This window comes from Phascolarctos cinereus, unplaced genomic scaffold (genome assembly GCF_003287225.1).
Source record: "Phascolarctos cinereus isolate Bilbo 61053 unplaced genomic scaffold, phaCin_HiC Scaffold_2;HRSCAF=192, whole genome shotgun sequence".
NCBI lineage: Eukaryota > Metazoa > Chordata > Mammalia > Diprotodontia > Phascolarctidae > Phascolarctos > Phascolarctos cinereus.
The window spans coordinates 207,081,565-207,098,982 of NW_027555625.1; the positions used below are offsets into that span (position 1 = coordinate 207,081,565).

The 17,418-nt window shown below is 43.8% G+C and overlaps 1 protein-coding gene across 4 annotated transcripts in view; it reads right to left on the reverse strand.

Annotated features, from left to right (window-relative positions):
- CMIP (c-Maf inducing protein) overlaps positions 1-17,418 on the reverse strand; it is a 270,937-nt gene that overhangs the window by 15,593 nt on the left and 237,926 nt on the right. For all 4 annotated transcript variants that reach the window (XM_020992642.2, XM_020992639.2, XM_020992640.2 and 1 more), the window contains 5 exons: positions 16,704-17,057; positions 3,431-3,496; positions 2,199-2,225; positions 1,771-1,819; positions 532-639 (listed from right to left, as the gene is read on the reverse strand). In XM_020992642.2, coding sequence (XP_020848301.1) covers positions 532-639; positions 1,771-1,819; positions 2,199-2,225; positions 3,431-3,496; positions 16,704-17,057 — 604 coding nt within the window. The remainder of the gene's footprint in view (positions 1-531; positions 640-1,770; positions 1,820-2,198; positions 2,226-3,430; positions 3,497-16,703; positions 17,058-17,418) is intronic.

Here is a 17,418-nt window from a genome sequence, read left to right on the forward strand (position 1 = left end):
AGGACTAGGGCACGAGTTACTGCAGCTCCATCCCATGACATACAGAGCTGTGAAACCTAGACTGATGTTTCTTCAAATACCTGGGCTCTAGCCCTATCACATAGAGAGACAACTTCTAAATGAAAAGCCAGTGATGGTCTTAAAAGAACAGATAATGTGACATACCTCTTTCTTCACTGCAGAAAGATAGAGAATACCAGAGTAGAAAGAGTATAGATGTGGTCATGGTATTGGGTGTTTTTGCTTAATTATTTTACTTTGTTCCTAAGAAAGGTTCCATCTGGAAGTTGGGGGAAGGTTCCTTTCTACCCCCAAGTGATTGTGATATAAAGATAAAAGGCATAAAGTACATTCTTAACAATATTTAGGGTGCAACAAATACGTTGCAGTCTACTTCTGGTGGCCATTTTGTTAGGGAAACAGGATGAACTAAGCTCTGGCTGACCATTCATTTTCATTTCAGCTGCCAAAAATGAAGGGAGATAGGGGAGGGAGGAGAAAATATAAGTTCACAACACTGAAGGTGCATACCATGCTGGCAAAAAGTTCTCCATCATCATCACAAGCCACGCCTCCAGGACTATAGAGCTGAAACCAGCCATCTTTGCCAGTCCGCACACTCAGCAAACAGGAGTGGACCTGCCAGGCAAAAGAGAGACGCTTGAAGGGAAAGATGTGAAGCAACTGTAGCATAAGTGGCCCCAAGGAAGAAAGAGACGGAGAAGTCACATGAACAATGGGATCATGAAGATCATTTTTATTCTTCCCCGAGGGAAGCTGGGGCCAATGGTGGAGGGAGCCTTAGGAAAGAATGGTTTGTGTCCATTTTTTCCAGCAAAGACACTGGGCAGCCTGGGTACCAGACAGCCAAATAGCTACATGGTGCTAAGGGGACTGTGCCACCAGTGAGGCCCAGGCTTCATAGTCTTTGGGACCAGGGCCAGGACTGCAACACATAAGTTTGTGTCTATTTTACCTACCTAGTGAAATCAGAGACCAACTACAACCGGAGGTGCAATTCTCCCTCCAACAGATTTCTTTAGACATATGTGGCTTCCCTCACACCCAGGGATACCTCCTGCCCTTGACCAAATATATTGAAAGCAGGAGTGGAAGGGCAATCCAGACTAAAATTCATCAAGTGGCAGATCTAGGGTGGTTTGGTTTCAGCATGTGAGAGCAGGAGCTGAGCCCAAGTTCCAAGGACTTGACTACTTTCTCTTCTGGTGCCTTCATGGAAACTCTATCACCAGCTTTGGCAAGGGAAGGTAAAACACTTGAAGACATGAATGCTGTACTTGGCTCAGCATGAGAGCCTGCGCAAGTGTGTTTCTAAATCAATGCCTCCGCCAGCAGAGAAAACCAGTGGAGAAAACATTGAGTGAGTGGAAAAAATGCTGCTGTTCATTACAGTTTACTGTAAAACACTGACATCACAGGCTAACCTCAGACACACAGGGTGGGGCATGTGTTTATACACAAGGCCAGCAGCCTCTACAAACAAGCCATCTGTGTGCTTGTGTGCATGCATGCGTGTGTGTGTGTGTGTGTGTGTGTGTGTGTGTGTGTGTGTGTGTGTGTATAGAATGCCTTGTCAGCCTGTTTGTTCACTTTTGTGAACACAAGCTGGCAGGCAGGGCTCCTCAGGGGCTTTCAGATCCAGCTCTCCCAAAGACTCAGACATCCCACCATCAGTACAGAAGGGGCTTTCTGACAACATGGGGCAGGCAGCATAGCATTTTACTACAGGGAAGAGAAGATAAGGTTCACCTCTTGGCGTGGGTCTTCAGCAAATCTCTGAATCACATACTTCAGTTCCCTGAAAGACACAAACCAAGGACTGGGTCACCGAGACATCCTATCTGCTCCTGCTGGAGGGGCAGAGTAGGTGGGTGGGGACAGAAGGTGCCAGTTGTGAAGGAAGAACAAGGATATGGAGAGCCAGCTAGCTGGCCAGCCCATGAGACTCCTAGATTGAAAGGGCACCAGGGCACTTCTAAAGAAGGGACTTACAAGGTTTGAAAATCTAATTGGCTGGGTGGGAGAGAGGATAAACCTGGGACCATGTTCATGATGTCCAACCTTAACCAAGAGGAGGAGATGCTATGGGGTGGGGTCTGGGAAAGCAAAGAGTACATAGGGTCTTGAAAGTGGGGGGACCCCCACTCCTACAACGCAAGCATCACCGAAACACTCACTTGGTAAATTTCTCATGCGCAAGAGCTCTGTAACAAAAAAAATAATAATAATATAAGAAAACTAGTTTTTGTATGGCCCTTTCAAAAAGTGCAGTTACTAGGTAATTGTTCTGGAGGAAAAGCCAAAAGAAAAAGGATTTTCCCCCCTTTATCTATGATCCTAAAAATGAAAAAGAAATTTAGAGCAAGACACTAATATTTCAACCCTCTGAGGCACCAACAAACAAGAGCAGACTGAGTGAGAGGGAAGGAGAGGAAAAATAACAATAATGAGAAGAATGACCCCAGAATCACACACTTGTAAACAGGAGTAGAGCTACCTGGTGGGTTTTTTTTTTCCTGTCCCAGAGACCCAGGTGTGTTCATTAATTGTTCTGCAATTAAGGCAAGGCCACAGCTAATTAACGCTGTACATCACAAAAGCAATTAACGATTACTCTGAAAAGTGAATTGCATCATGGTCGGCTTGTACAGCTCCTCCCCAGAGGCGGAGGGAACGGCCGACTGCGACAATGATGCCACGGCGTTAGAGAACAGGCAGCTAGTTCTCAGGAGTTGGATTTCTCTAGTCTTGAGGCATTGGGCCACTGGGGACAGGAGAGGCCAGTAAATTGGGCAATTACAGGCTGTAATGTACCCCCTTCGAGAGCTACATTTCATAAACACCGTACTGGTTAATCGGTTCCCAGGGGAGTGTCACGGGCCTCCCAGAGAAGCACAGTTTCTCCAATCTATCAAAACAGAATCATTTAGACACTTTCAGTCCTGCTTACTTAGACAGAGCGTTCTTGTTCAGGCCCTTTTTCACCAAGATCTTTTTCTCCTGACTTTCTGGCAATAAATGTGCCATGGGAACAAGGGGAACACGAGAGACAGAAAGGCTCAATGAATAGAGAAGTAATGTGGGATTCTGTTAATGGTTAAGGAAAAAGGATGGGGCAGGTGAGGGGAAAACTGTGTTTCTCTCTTAATACTTTCAATCTAGAGACCAGGGCCAAATCTCTCTGGGCCTCACTTCCTTCCTCTGTACAATGAAGAGGATAAAATTGATGCTTTCAGCTCTAAATCCTATGATCCCATGCTGTTTCCTGCCCATATTCATTATGGTTCAGCAGCTCTTACTCAGGCTGCTTAGGCTCCATGAAATAAATTGTCTTCACCAGGAAGGACTCAGCAGATGTTTGAGACGTTATCACAGGCACTAAGGACAAAAGAAAGGCAGGCAGACTTACTCTTTGGGGAATGGAATAGGTTGAAGCAAGCTGGCCAGAGCTGGTCTCCAGTCATCATAGTCTGACCTAGAAGAAAAGGGAGGTGAAGATGAAGCTGGTTTGCTGGGGTCAGTCTCACAACATGGCTGACACATCTAGCCTTCAGAAGGGACACTTCCTGCTATCACACAGGGGCTATTTGTGGTTCCCCCACCCCCACATTTAACATTCTGCCGAGGCTGCTGCCACTCTTTGCCACCCAAGTTCTTAACCTTAACCAGTGCCACCCTCAACTTCTCACTCTCACTCACCTCACATATCCAAACCACTGTCAAGCCTTGTTGTGCCTTTCTTCCCAACACCTCTTGGATAGGCCCCTTTCTCTCCCTTCACACAACTCCATTCTCATCACCTCTTGTCTCGAAATACCCCCCCTAATTTGATCAACCTGCCTCAATTCTCCTCCCTAACCCATCTGCTGCTCCGCTGTCAATGTGATTTTCTTTTCTTTTCTTTCTTTCTTTCCCCCCCCCCCATTTTTGTGAGGCAGTTGGGGTTAAGTGACTTGCCCAGGGTCACACAGCTAGTACGTGTCAACTCTTTGGTCTGAGGCCAGATTTGAACTCAGGTCCTCCTGACCTCAGCTGGTGCTCTAGCCACTGCACCACCTGGCTGCCCCCAAGGTGATTTTCTTGAAGCACGTCACTCTACTCAATAAATTCCAATGGCTCTCTATTACCTCCAAAGTCAACTCTTTCCAAATCTCTACAATTGTTAGCACTTTATCCATACTCCCTTGCCCCCAATGCATAAATTTGTATTTATTTAACTGAATACTGCTGTTTCCCCACAGTAGACTATAAACTCCTTGAAAGCCTGGTCAGTTTTCATTTTTGTTTTTATATTCAAAGTGCCCGGCATACAGTAGACACTTAATAAATGCTTGGAAAACTAAATTAAATTGAATTGAAGCTGGCTGAAAAAAGGCTTTGCACTGAACCATATAAAGCCTCAAGTAAACAAGAGCCCCCTAGTAATATGAGGGGATATGAGTACTGACTTTATGAAGATGATGCCTCTACCACAACTCCTTAATGGAGTGTGGGAACATGATGGAGTGGAAAAAGCATCAGATTTGGAGCCAGGAAGGCTTAGGTTTGTTAAGGGGATGTAACGAACCTAGTTTTTCACATAAGCTTTGTGAAGTTGTGATTGCCCGTTGACAGGTTCAAATCCTACCTGAGACACTAACTAGCTGAGGGATGCTGAACAGGTCTCTGGACTTCTCTGTCCCTCAGAATTTTTATCTATAAGATGGGAAGGTTGTCCCACGTACCCTCTAAGGTTTTTCAAGCTCTCAGTCTATGGTCTTATGAGTGAGAGTTGTACTGGCCTATCTCCAACGAATGTAGGGGATACACAACAGCCAAGTTACCAGTCAGTCCTTTCTTCTCTGTCTCCTCTCAAGAACCCTGTCATCAACCTTGGGGGGGGAGGGGTTGTAGGTGTGAGTGTGTGTGTGTGTGTGTGTGTGTGTGTGTGTGTGTGAGAGAGAGAGAGAGAGAGAGAGAGAGAGAGAGAGAGAGAGAGAGAGAGAGAGAGAGAGAGAGAGAGAGAGAAATGTATAGGTACATAAGTATATGTGTATGGGGAGGGTGAGTGTGAGAGGGGATGTGTGTGTGTGTGTGTGTGTGTGTGTGTGTGTGTGTGTGTGTGTGTGTGTGTGGTGTGGGGGGGGGGTTGTGTCCCAATCTGACTTCTATGAACTCTCATTTCTCATATATGGGAGAGAGAATGGCAAAGAGAATAAAGAAGTCTTTGCTGCCCATATTACAGAGTCAAATGACTTTTTCCCTTTTCCAATATATCTACCTAAAAGTGCTGTTACTTTCAAAGAATACTGCTCTTTCATTCCTGCATCACCTTCATTTCTGAATCTATCTATCTTCTCACTCCCCTACCTACTATGCTATTTCTTGTAACAAAGAATTTTTTAAAAAAATAGGGAGGAAAAAGCAATTCAGCAAAACCAAGCAAAGGTGCTATCACTTTTCCCGATAACTGTCACAGAAGGGGAAAGAGAGATGGGGAGAAAGCAGAACAGAACGTATCCACTGGTAGAAACCCTAAAATGAAAGGGCAAAGATCCCTGAACCGTCATCTCTACAGGGTCTAAGTAGATGATAAAATACCCTATTGATTCCACAGCTCCTTCAACTCTCATTCATCTTGGTTTGGGCACAGTCTGAACAAAACACCAGGGAGCTCATCTGCTTCTGGGTCCTTGACCAAATCCCCATACAAAACCTTTCCAAGTGCTTCTCCTGGAACTGCTCAAAAGACAGGATGACTTACATAATAGAGGAAGGGAAGACTTGGTGACACCCTATGTGTAGTGGATGAAAGTATTTAGCAGCCTGCACCCTGAAAGTCCTGAGCCCTGGAAGCACCTTTTACCACAGCATGCCTTAAATAATATGGTGCCTGCCTGGACTTCAGTTCACCACTCTTGGATATCAGGCTGGTTCTCCTTTCCGTTGTCTTTTTCTTCTGACTTATTACTTCTTTCTGTGTTGCCACCATTCATTTAGTCTCCCATGTTTTTAACTTCCAGGTTATCTTGGACACTCTCTTCATTGCTCATATCAATTCAGTTATCAAATTGTATCTACCTTCACAACATCTCTTTCATTCATCCCTTTCTCTCTATTCCCAGTGCCAACATCCTAGTACAGATTTTCATTACCACCCACCTGTATAATTGAAATGTTTTCCCAATATGCCTTCTCACCTTTACCATCTTTTGTCTTCAATCCACCCCTCATACTACTTTCAGCCTAATCTTCCTTCTGCACCCATCTGGTCCTATCATGCTCTCTTCCAAAAGCCTTTAGTAGCTCCCTACTTTTTACTTTGCCTGGCATTCAAGACCTGCACAGTCTAGTGACAACCTACATTTCCACCTTAATTTCAAATTACTCTCCTCCGTGAATGGTGTCTCAAATCAAGCTGGATCCCTGAACAAATTATGCTTTGGTGCCTTTGCTTCCATTGTTCCTTAAACCTGGAATACTCTTTCTCTCCTTAACCTGGTGAACTCCTACTCATTCTTTAAAGCCCAGCTCCCCCAAGTCATTAACAAACCTTCAAATGGTTCTTTGCATCTCTAATGAACATCTCACATAATGAATGCAGAGTGTATCGGTTGCCTTAACCCTCTATTGGATTGTAAACTCTACAAGGGAAGGGACTATGTTTTATTTAAACCAAGGGTTCTTAACCTAGGGTCCATGAACTTTTAAAAAAATGTCAATAACTATTTCATTGGAATTGGGTTCCTTTGTAATTATTTCATTTTATGCATTAAAAACATTATTCTGTGAAGGGGTCCATAGGTTTCACCAGACTGCCAAAGGGGTCCACGACACAAAAAAGGTTAAGCACCCCTGATTCAAATTATTTTATTACCTTAACACCTAGGACAGTGGACTACACACAGTAATAGTCACTTAATAAAAGTCTGTGGATAGATGGAATAATTAAATGGCAATCTGTGTCACCCCAGGGGCATAGGATGACACATTGTAGCCTGGGTTCTTTGGACCTGTCCCATGTTGGGTCGGACATGAGACAGGTGGAGGATTTTCCTTACCAACTGGATTAAAATCTCCCCTCCTGTCCCAAGGGCCCCAGACCTTGCTTAGCTTCTTGATGCGACTGCTAGATACTAGGGGTAATTTATGGGTGCATCTCTGGATTGGATTTGCTAGAATTGTCTCCCATTGATCCCTGCCCTCAAGCAGGCATGTCCAGATCAAGAGATCTGATAGTGCCACTATTCTGTGCTCCTCAGACTATGCCTGGAGTATTATGTTGACTCTGTAGGTATTATATTTTAGGTGGAACAATGAACAACTGACAAGTGACCAGAGGAGGCGACCAGAGTACAGCAGACACCCATGACCTAAATCACAAAGGTACGGGTTCTGTATATGTTTTATGCTAGGCAGCACTAAATACCTTCTAGGAGTCACACACGATCACTCCCGTGAGTGTTAGCTCTGGAGGAAGCAGTATCAAGACTAGACTAGACAACATTCCTTTTCCTTGCAGGACGTAGATGACAGCAGTGGCAGATGCAGGTACTTTTACACCCATAGCCTACACTTCTAAAAGCTGGTTTGGGGAGATGGCTCAGAGAAGCGGCTTTCTTCATTACCAGTATGGCCCCTTAGTTCCTTCTACTTCCTGTTCATTCTATGCCTGCTCTATCTCTAGGATCCTCACCATTCAGTTACCCCCAAATGGAAACTGATGTCTTCACCCCCAAGAAACCCACAAGCAAGTAGTAGCAGGCTCATTCTCTGGAATTCAGACCATGTTCTGGAGGCCCTTGAGAAAAGACTTCCTCTAAAGCTGAGCAAATAGAGAGAGGAGTTCCCAGAAGAAGTTGATTGCCTAAGATAAGTGAATGCATTATGGAAAAGGCAAGTGTCAAATTAAGAGCTACAGTAACACAGAAATCATAGAGTCAAAGCATGGAGCAATTCTTCTGTTTCACACCTAAATATAAAACTTTTTATCTGTCCATGGGTCAAGTGCTTATCTAGCATTAATACCATTCACAAGGGACCATCCAACTCAACTGACTAGGACAAAGACCCAACTTCTACCCTAACCCAGTCCTTCCAGGCTCCCCAGCAGCGTAATATTTGAGATAATATTTGTAAAGCACTTTGTGAAGCTTAAAGTGCTATATAAATGTCACCTATTATTATTAACATTAATAAATGATAGACTGAAAAATTACATTGCAAAGGCATTGGAGAACTGCCTAACTAGAAACCCTATGACAAATCAGTTTGAGTGAAGAATTACATTATAACAACAATAACTAGCATTTATACAGTTTTTTAAGGTTTGCAAAGTACTTTACATATGTATCTCATACGATCCTCATAACAAGCTTGGGAGATAGGTGTTAGCATTATCCCCATTTTACAGATAAGAAAACTGAGGTTGAGAACAGTTAAGTGACTTGCCCTGGGTCACAAAGGTAGTTAGTGACTGAAGCAGAATTAGATTTTAGGTCTTTCTGACCATCTGGTGGCTAATCTAATTTCTACATAAATCTGGATTTTCCTTTCAAGTGCTGATAAAGTTGAATACATATCTATATAGCTCAAGACTTCAATGGAGCCATGATCTCATATTTAAAATACCAAGAGTTAGATTAATACTTGTAAACTGTTTTTTTCATTTACCTCTATACATCTGAAGAATTTGGGCACTATTATGGATTCCCTTGGTCCTGTTAAATTTCAGCAATAGTCTGAGGTCAAGTTTTCTGCAGTATTTTGCACAGGAAATACAAAATGAATCACCTTATATACCTTTTTCACCTCTGGCATTTGGAGACCGAATTGCTAGGTGAGCACACAGAAAACTGGTTGCTTCAGGCTGGCTTCTGGGCTACGAGGGCCTCACTGGAGGCAGCATCAGCTAAATGCAATAACTCTGAACCCAGTTCTTCACCTTGATCAGGAGACAACAGGCTATCCTGGTGCCAAGTACCAAGTGTACCCTCGGCTGTTTTATGTCACTCTCTTCCCACAAGAGCTCTGATGTCACCCTCTCTTCCCACAAGGACTTCAGGCTAAACGCCTTCCTTCCTCCTCCACTACCCTAGTTGCTAACCACCAAAAAATTGGTGTGGTTTAGAGAGGAGAGCAATAGGGGTCATTCTGCTGGTATCTCTACAGGGCCTCATCACTCCAAAGCAGTGAAAAGCAGAGCACCTCTGTCAGTCATGAAGGCATTGGGGGGGGGGGGGTCATGAAAGGAATGCCATGTCCTTCGCATACCTGGAACCTGACTTGACAATGTCTTCCACAAGCCATGAAGACTGTCTGCAGACTGTTTCTGTGTGGAATGGAAAAAGAATTCACTATTGTCTGACAGTTCCTCTCTTAGATGGGAAGGCCTTAGACCTGGCCACCCAGCAAAGGCTCAGTTCAGATTTCAAAATAAACGCTTCATTGTGGGTTTCCCCAGTAAAGTTAAATGGCTTCACATTCTAGTCACATCAAATCCTTGATTAAAGAGTCCTTGTTGAGACAAATGTTCTCTTTTGGTGCCACAGGGAACGAGTACAGAGATGCACCCTTTGTCCGGCTTCCTGCTTGAGCACAGGCCTTCAAGAGGCACGGACAGGACTTACTAGGGAAACACCATGGATAGCAGCGTTACCACCAAAGCTGTTTTCTTAGGTGCTCCACTGCTCTTTCTGAGCCTGAATAGGCGCATGGGCTCCCTCTCAGGTAAAGTGGGCATAATCTTCCCTTCTTCCTAGTGTGTGGGCAAGTTGCCTTCAGCCACTGGGACAGGTCTAGTTGTGAAACATTGGGAGGCCTGTCCAAAAGCAGCAAGGTATAGCTAGAATGCCCCTGAATTAAAAGGGAAAACTAGGAAAAGAGAGCTAAATATAGTCTCTCATTTCAAGGGGACTTTTTGATAACTTGTTGGAGCACTGAATAGAAGTTGGAAAGTAAGGAGAGGAGGATAGGATAAGTGAGAACTAGGAACAGAGAAAGGGAAAGAAGTATTGGGATTTTGATGACTATCCTATTAAAGTAGGGATAGAGGGAGTAGGGAGTTCCTGGGAACAGGGAGCCAAGGGACAGTGGCAATGTGAGCCTTAGCATGGCAACCAACCTTCCTTTAGCTGACCTGGCGATGGGATGACCTGCATTATACCTACCCTAAGTACAGCCCTATTCTGTTGAAGAATACAGTCTATCCAGTGACATCCTAGCATACTCTAAGGTGTGGATGCATCTATAAAATCTGCCATTTCTAATTGACTCCTTAATCCTACTGAAAAGGATTATTCTGATGACACGTATGCAAAAATAATTCACGGGCACATTTGCATCTCTATTAGTTCACACTGCTGAGGATGGGGTCAAATGGTTGGGGCCCGGGAGAAGGAGCTGAGCCTACCTAGCCTACATGGTCAGTCACAAACACTGTACATGCCCACGTGAGCACTTTCGTTCCACGAATGCTTGCAGTAGCTCACTATGGAATATGAGACAATCAATGCCACTTACACCTGCTACTTCCAAAGTTTTCCCCCAGCCCATGGCTGTTATCTGCTCTCAGAGCACACATTATTCTCAAGTATGGCTCAAACAAGTCAAAACATACAAGTAGCCCAGGGCAACCCTCATAAACAAGGAAAGGGAGAGCTTATTTGAAGCATTTAGAGCATGGGGATGACCAGCTGGAGAATAGAATGAAGGCTCTAGAACCAAATGAGTGAGTCTTCTGCAGGGAATTTACTAGCCTCGTGAGAAGACAGTAAAAGTGAATATCTGCTTGGCCTCAATGATGAAAAAAGGCAAATGATGGAATGAGGATATTAGAAAGCAATTTATTCCTCTTCCCTTCAGTGCTGCCCTCATCTGCTTCTTGCTAACGATAGCCCACATACTCACTTGTAAGTTTTTTTCCTACTCCAGAAAGAATGCTTGGACCTGTGGAGAGAGACCTGGACCAGAAATTTTGGCTCTTTTCTATCAGTCACTGTGTAACCTTGGGTAAATCCCTCTCTTTCTTTGTGCTTTACTTTTAAGTTGCAAAATAAGGACACATACTTGCTCTTCCTTCTTTACAGGGTTGCTGAATGAGTTCCCTGGTTATAATCTCTCTAGAGTGCTTTGAGTTCCCTAGAGAGAGCCTCTACTACCATAATTAGCATTTATTAAGTATTCAGGATATGTAAGGAGCTACACAAAACAAGTCTCCCCCCCACTACGTCCTATAATTTTGTTGTAACTAGAAAACCAGGCAAAATTTCTGCACTAATGGAAACACTTGTTAAGTGTCCTTACTATTTGCTCTAACTCTTCACTGTGGTCACTCACTAGACCTGTGGGCCCAGCCTCAACACCTGGATCATTGTCTTCTTCATTATCTCATAGCCCTCAGCTACTTCCTTATCTGTGAAGGTGACCCCCCTCAAACAGTTCTGCCTCTTGCAGTGACTTCTGATTTCAGATGAGAGAGGGTCTCACTGAAAGAATTGACTCTGGAGTCTAGGGTAGACTATGCAACCAAAATTAGAGAAGCCTGGCAGGGCCATTAGAGGTCACAATGGGGAGAGAAATGGAACTTTTTCTCTCCCCCCTCCCCCTTCTCCCTGCCTAGATGACTGGGGAAGAGATTGTGCTGACTATGGAGAGGAGTTTAAGTTGGAGGCAGTGCATTCTCAAAGGCAAAGTCTCCCATATCGCTCTTATTGAACTACAAATAGTCATAGCCCCTCACTTTCTATCAAGCTGCCTTCATGCCCCATTACACCTCAGTTTCCACTCTTTATGCCAGATATCCCACATAGCTCAGAATATTCCTTCACCTCCATGGCAAACCAACTCTGTTCTTGACTTGTACAATCACATTTACTACTCCCCTGGCTTGTTATAATCTCTCCATCCTTTCTGCTGAATCATATCCTTCCTCTTAAAAACACTGTTTAAAACTACTTTTGTCATCACTGCAGCAAGCTATCCCCACACTCCCCGCCACCCCATACTATCATACTGACCTCTGTAAGTTAGATCTATAAAGGAGCATTATGGTACAACAGAATGAGTGCTTGGCTTAAGTGTCAAAGTACCTGGGTTCAGATCCTGGCTCTGATACCTAGTAGGAGACCCGTGGAACCTGGGCTAAGTCACCTTTTCTCCATGATCTCCAGTTTCCTCACTTATAAAAAAGGTATAACTCTCTCATGGAGTTGTTATGAGGGAAACACTAAGAGCCATGAGCAATGATTATCACTCTTATTTCAATGTGTCTTATGGGCTGACTTTTGGTCAGGAAGAGCTCTTCCTGTTTTAATGCTTGCCTCTGCCCCTGGTGGTAGCAAGTCTCAGTCCTCTCATTTGTGAAAGAAGGGAGTCAGACTGGAAGCTCTGAGAAGGTGGCAATTGTGCACATTATTTCCTACTGAACATGTCCACTCAAGCTAAGTAAAAGTTGCTGGCTGACAGATGAGGATGGATATTTCTAGACTGTAAGGATGACGAAGACTCAATAAATGTGCTACCTGGGGCATAAAACCAGGCCTGACCATTGACAGCCTAGCTGGTGTATATCTCCCAAATACAGACATAAATGAGGGCAGTGCTGGGCCTGAAGTCAGGACAACTCATCTTCCTGAGTTCAAATTCAGCCTCAGACACTTGCTGTGTGACCTTGGGCAAGTCTCTTAATCTTGTTTTCCTCAGTTTCCTCATCTGTAAAATGAGCTGGAGAAGGAAGTGGTAAACCACTCCAGTATCTCTGTCAAGAAAACCCCAAATGAGGGACAGCTAGTGGCACAGTGGATACAGCACCAGCCCTGGATTCAGGAGGACCTGAGTTCAAATCTGGCCTCAGACACATAACACTTACTAGCTGTGTGACCCTGGGCAAGTCACTTAACCCCATTGTCTAGCCAAAAAAAAAAAAAGAAAAAAGAAAAGAAAAAAAAGAAAAAAAAGAAAACCCCAAATGAGATAGTGAAGAATTGGATAAGGCTGAAATGGCTGAACAACAGAAATGAAGGAAGAAACCAGAATCTCATGGCAAGTAGCACCTTTATCCCACAACATGAAATGAAACAAGAGGCTGTGAGTCCGGACTTTCATTTGGAGCCATCAGCCTCTAACCTCAGAGCTCAGTAAAGACTGTCAATTAATTTTTCATGATTCCCTCAGAGTCTGAACCTGGGCACATATTTAAACTTTGTGGTCTTTCAGCAAGCATTTCGTTCTCAAAGAATTTTATAGCTATAGCCTGTAGAGGTCAATTTATTCCAACCTTCAGCTCAGTGTAGAAATTCCTTCTATGGCTATCCTGGCAAATATTCCATCTACAATGTCTCTCTCGACATCTAGGAGTGAGGCAGTCTATACAGTGCTTTGCGAGGAAGTCTATTCCACTTTTGTACAGCTCTGTCTGTAATGAAGTTCTTCCTAATATTCAGCTGAAATCCATTTCCCTGAACCTTTCATTATTCATAGTTCTGCCTTCTAAGGCCAAGCAGAATAAAAAAATTCCCCTTCTACACAAAACTCTTTTGATGTTTGAAGACATCTATCATAACTCTTTCACCCCCAAACCCTCCTTTAGCTCCCTGGGCAAGTCTTCTCTAGGCTACACATGTTCAGTTTTCTCAGTCATTCCCTATAGGACATGGAACATAACCAATACTGGTCATATCCTCCAGACAAAGAACCAAAGATCTAGAGCAAGAAGGGCCCTCAAAAGCCATCTAGTCCAACACCCTCATTTTACAGATGAGAAAACTGAGGACTAGGGAGGGTAAGTGACTTTTCCAAGATTGTACAGACAGCGGCATCAAAGGTGAGATTTGAATCCAAGTCCTCTAACTGCAGAGCCAACACAACATACCATGCTACCTAATCTTTCTTAAAATGCTGCCCCCAGAATGGACCCCACAACATTCTAGAGTGAGTAACACCGGAGTAGAGTATAATAGGACTAACATCCCCCTTTTCTGGGTGCTAGATATCTGTTAATGCAGCCAAAGATAACATTAGCTGCTGTTGCTGCTTTTTTTTGAGCTTCTCTCAGGATCCTGATTTATAATAATTTCCTCCTTCTTTGGAGTCTATACAACTTACTAGAGATTTAGTTACTGTCTAAGCATGCAAAGTTCTGATAACATGCGAGTTCTTCCCATAGCAATTCTGAACCACTCTCATTTGGACTTAAGCTCCTGATTTAACATGCTTCAGTGTCTGCTTTATTTATTTTTCCCCAATATGTTAAATAGCTCTTTGCCAACAATGGTTCTCCATCACTATCAATAACAAATATTGACTGAGCTCCTCCTGTGGATTAGGTACTCTCATCCCTGCCACTCCTGCTCTCTTCCCTGTCCTGGCCACCCACCCATACACAAAACATGGCTGCAGCTTCTACCATTGGTGGCATGACTATGTGGTCAAAGAGGAGGTCTGGAGGGGAGTTACGAAGAACAAGGCCTTCATTCATGAATGTGTTTATAAAAATGTGTGTCAACCACATGATGAAACTCAAAGCCTTAGTGCTTAATGAGAAATATGAGTCAGTACCCAAGACAGCAGAAGGTCTGGGAGTTCCCAGTGTTTATGGAAAATTGCTCGAGTCCTGGGGCCAAAGTGTGAACACAGAATGTGCAGCATTACTGGGGCCTTGGCTTGAGCAACACCCTTGGAGGGCCTGGGCTTGCCTAAAATGAAGACCTGAATTGATGTAATAAGACTCCAGCAAGAAGGGGCCAGCTGTTCAAGTCCCAAAATGAGCTGGCTACAACTGCTATTCACAAGGTTAATGACCACTTTTCCGGACTTGCAGAAACCCTGTGGGCAGACTTCATCTTTGAGAAACTCTAAGATACCTGATTTGGAAATCTGTGAAGTTGTGGGATGAGAATGCCCTTTTAAACATACACTCAGTGTCTCTTTAGTTGGAGGGATTGAAAGCATTGCAGAAATCTTCTAATACCCCTTTAGATACACTCACTCCTACTTCTCAAAGAGGCTGAGGCCACTGAAAGTAATAGGGCAAGCGGGAGGGGGTGAGATGGGGGAGTAATCAAGTTTAGGAACTTGGTCAACATGGTCACAAAGGACTCCCTGAAATTACAAATGATCTTTTCAATCCAGGGGATCATTCTGTCTCTTTGGTCTTGTGTTTGCACATATTATTTTATACCCTCACCTACAAAGGTGATTCTTCTGAAGCACAGAAAGGCACTCACTATGCTTCTCCCATCCCTCCATTTCCCTGTATCCATCCCTTCAAGTAAACAATGGAATTCTCTTAAATCTAGGCCAGACTTTCAACCCTAACACAGTCAAGAGGGAGAATTAGTACAAACACAAGCTAAAAGAATTGAGTAAAGAACCCATTAAAAAGCAACTCAGGGAAATCATAAGCAGGCATTAATATATCTTCAGGTTCTAGGCATAAATCAGATAGCCAAGAAAGTATCCCAGCCAATCAGATAAATTACAGATGTGTCTCATTCTACAATGGATATGTTTCTGAAATATAAATCACAGGAATGCACATGGAAAGCCTACATCATGTTGCCGTCATCTTGGGGAGGGAGAGAGAAAGTGAGGGGCAGAAAAATTTTAAACTCAAAAGCTTATGGGACTAATTATTGATAAATCAAAATAAATTAATAAAAAATTAAAAAAGAAATATAAATCACATTTTTGCAAATCTAATTCAATTTTTCAGAACCAAACACAGTAACTTGCACATAGTGGGTACTCAAAAAAAATTTAGTGAATTATTTAAATGCACTAGGAGGAGTCCAACTTAAAATTTGAAGAAAAGAATCCCTTCGAAATGTGAAGTTACCTCAATATAACTTCTTTATAAATTCAGATTTCTGCATGTCAGCTTTTTCTTAAGTGTGATACATCTGTGCTCACAGGGGTGTGGAGTGGTAGGCCGGGAGATACAGAACCTTCAGACCCACACCTGCATGGTGAGTTATAGGGACAAGAAGTGACCCTACTTAGCCAATGGCAAATAAAAATGACCAGAGAGGTACATTATGAATAGATTTGGCCCTGGGACAACATGACCACAAGGAGCAACCTCCAAAACCTGGGGACAGCAAAGGAGATAAGAGCCCCTTCCAGTATTCTACTCATCTGTCTCAGGGGAGCAGTGCTTCAGTCCTGGCCAGGACAACCAAGGTTATCTGTACTCTCCTGGCGAGTAGGTCCATGATATTGGCAGGTCACAGTCTTTCTGCAGTGTCAGAGCAGAAGGTGGGAACAGGGAGGGGGAACCCTGGGTGGTTGTGAGATATTTAATAACCAGAGACTTGAGAACTATAATTTTTGAGCACTGTTCCAGCACACGCATGCACACACACACACACATACATACACAAAGAGATATTATTAAAGACATAGTAAAAGAGGTATGCTTGTCTTTAACCTGACACATGCAAATCCACACATACAGAAAAGATAAATGAGGGGTAGTCATTCGCTTTTACAAAAGGATTCTTCACTTTTCAAAAGATTTCCTCCAAGGGTTCTGTTAATTAGCTGTCTGCTGTGCACTGCTCAAATTATCTGAGATCTACAAGACTGCTATGGTGTACAATAGGGGTGCAGGGTGTGGCAGAATAGGTTTGTATGCAGCCCCTCCCCTCCCTCCAGTTGGGCAAACACCCCTGGTGGCTGGCAGTGACGGAGAAGGTGGCACTCACAGTATCTTGAGGATCTCTACATAGCAGCCCAGGATGCGGTCGGCCTGGGCGCTCAGCTCGATGCTCATGGTGCTGCAGGTGGGGCTGACCATGAGGCAGTCAATGAGGTTGGGCTCACTGTCGTTGCCAGCACTGGCCGTCATCTTCTGGTTGGCAGTGTTGTTACGCTCTACCTCCACGTGAATCTCATTGGAAGTGACAATGACCGACTTGAGGCGGGATTCAGACAGTGTCGCCTCCTGACAGACGAGGTCCGGGCTTGTGTGGAGAAGGCGCAGTGGTAAGTTGGGTTTCCGGTCACATTGCTGTTGACAGCCATTGCGGATTTCTTTCAGGCTTGGAGAATTGTCTCGGCTGTAGTAACAGATTGGGGAAAGGATGGTTTTTAGAAACACAGAACTTCGGGATTATCAGTCTACACTTGGAGCTCAGAAAAATACAAATAAGCAATGCCTATATTCCAAAGTCACCCCTTCCAAGAAGCCTCCCCTGGTAAACTTCACCCCCCCACAGATTGTACCCTCATTTTCAACTCTTTTCTTTGTGCATTTGTACAAGTGGTCTCTCCACTGACACTCTCACCTCCCAGAGCTTGGCATACACTTCCTCATCATCTCCACTTCTTACAATCCTTGCCTTCTTTCAAGGTGGTATCTCTTCACCATTCTTCTTCCCACCCTCAAGTAACCTGTAATTTGTTTGTATAGTGTACTCA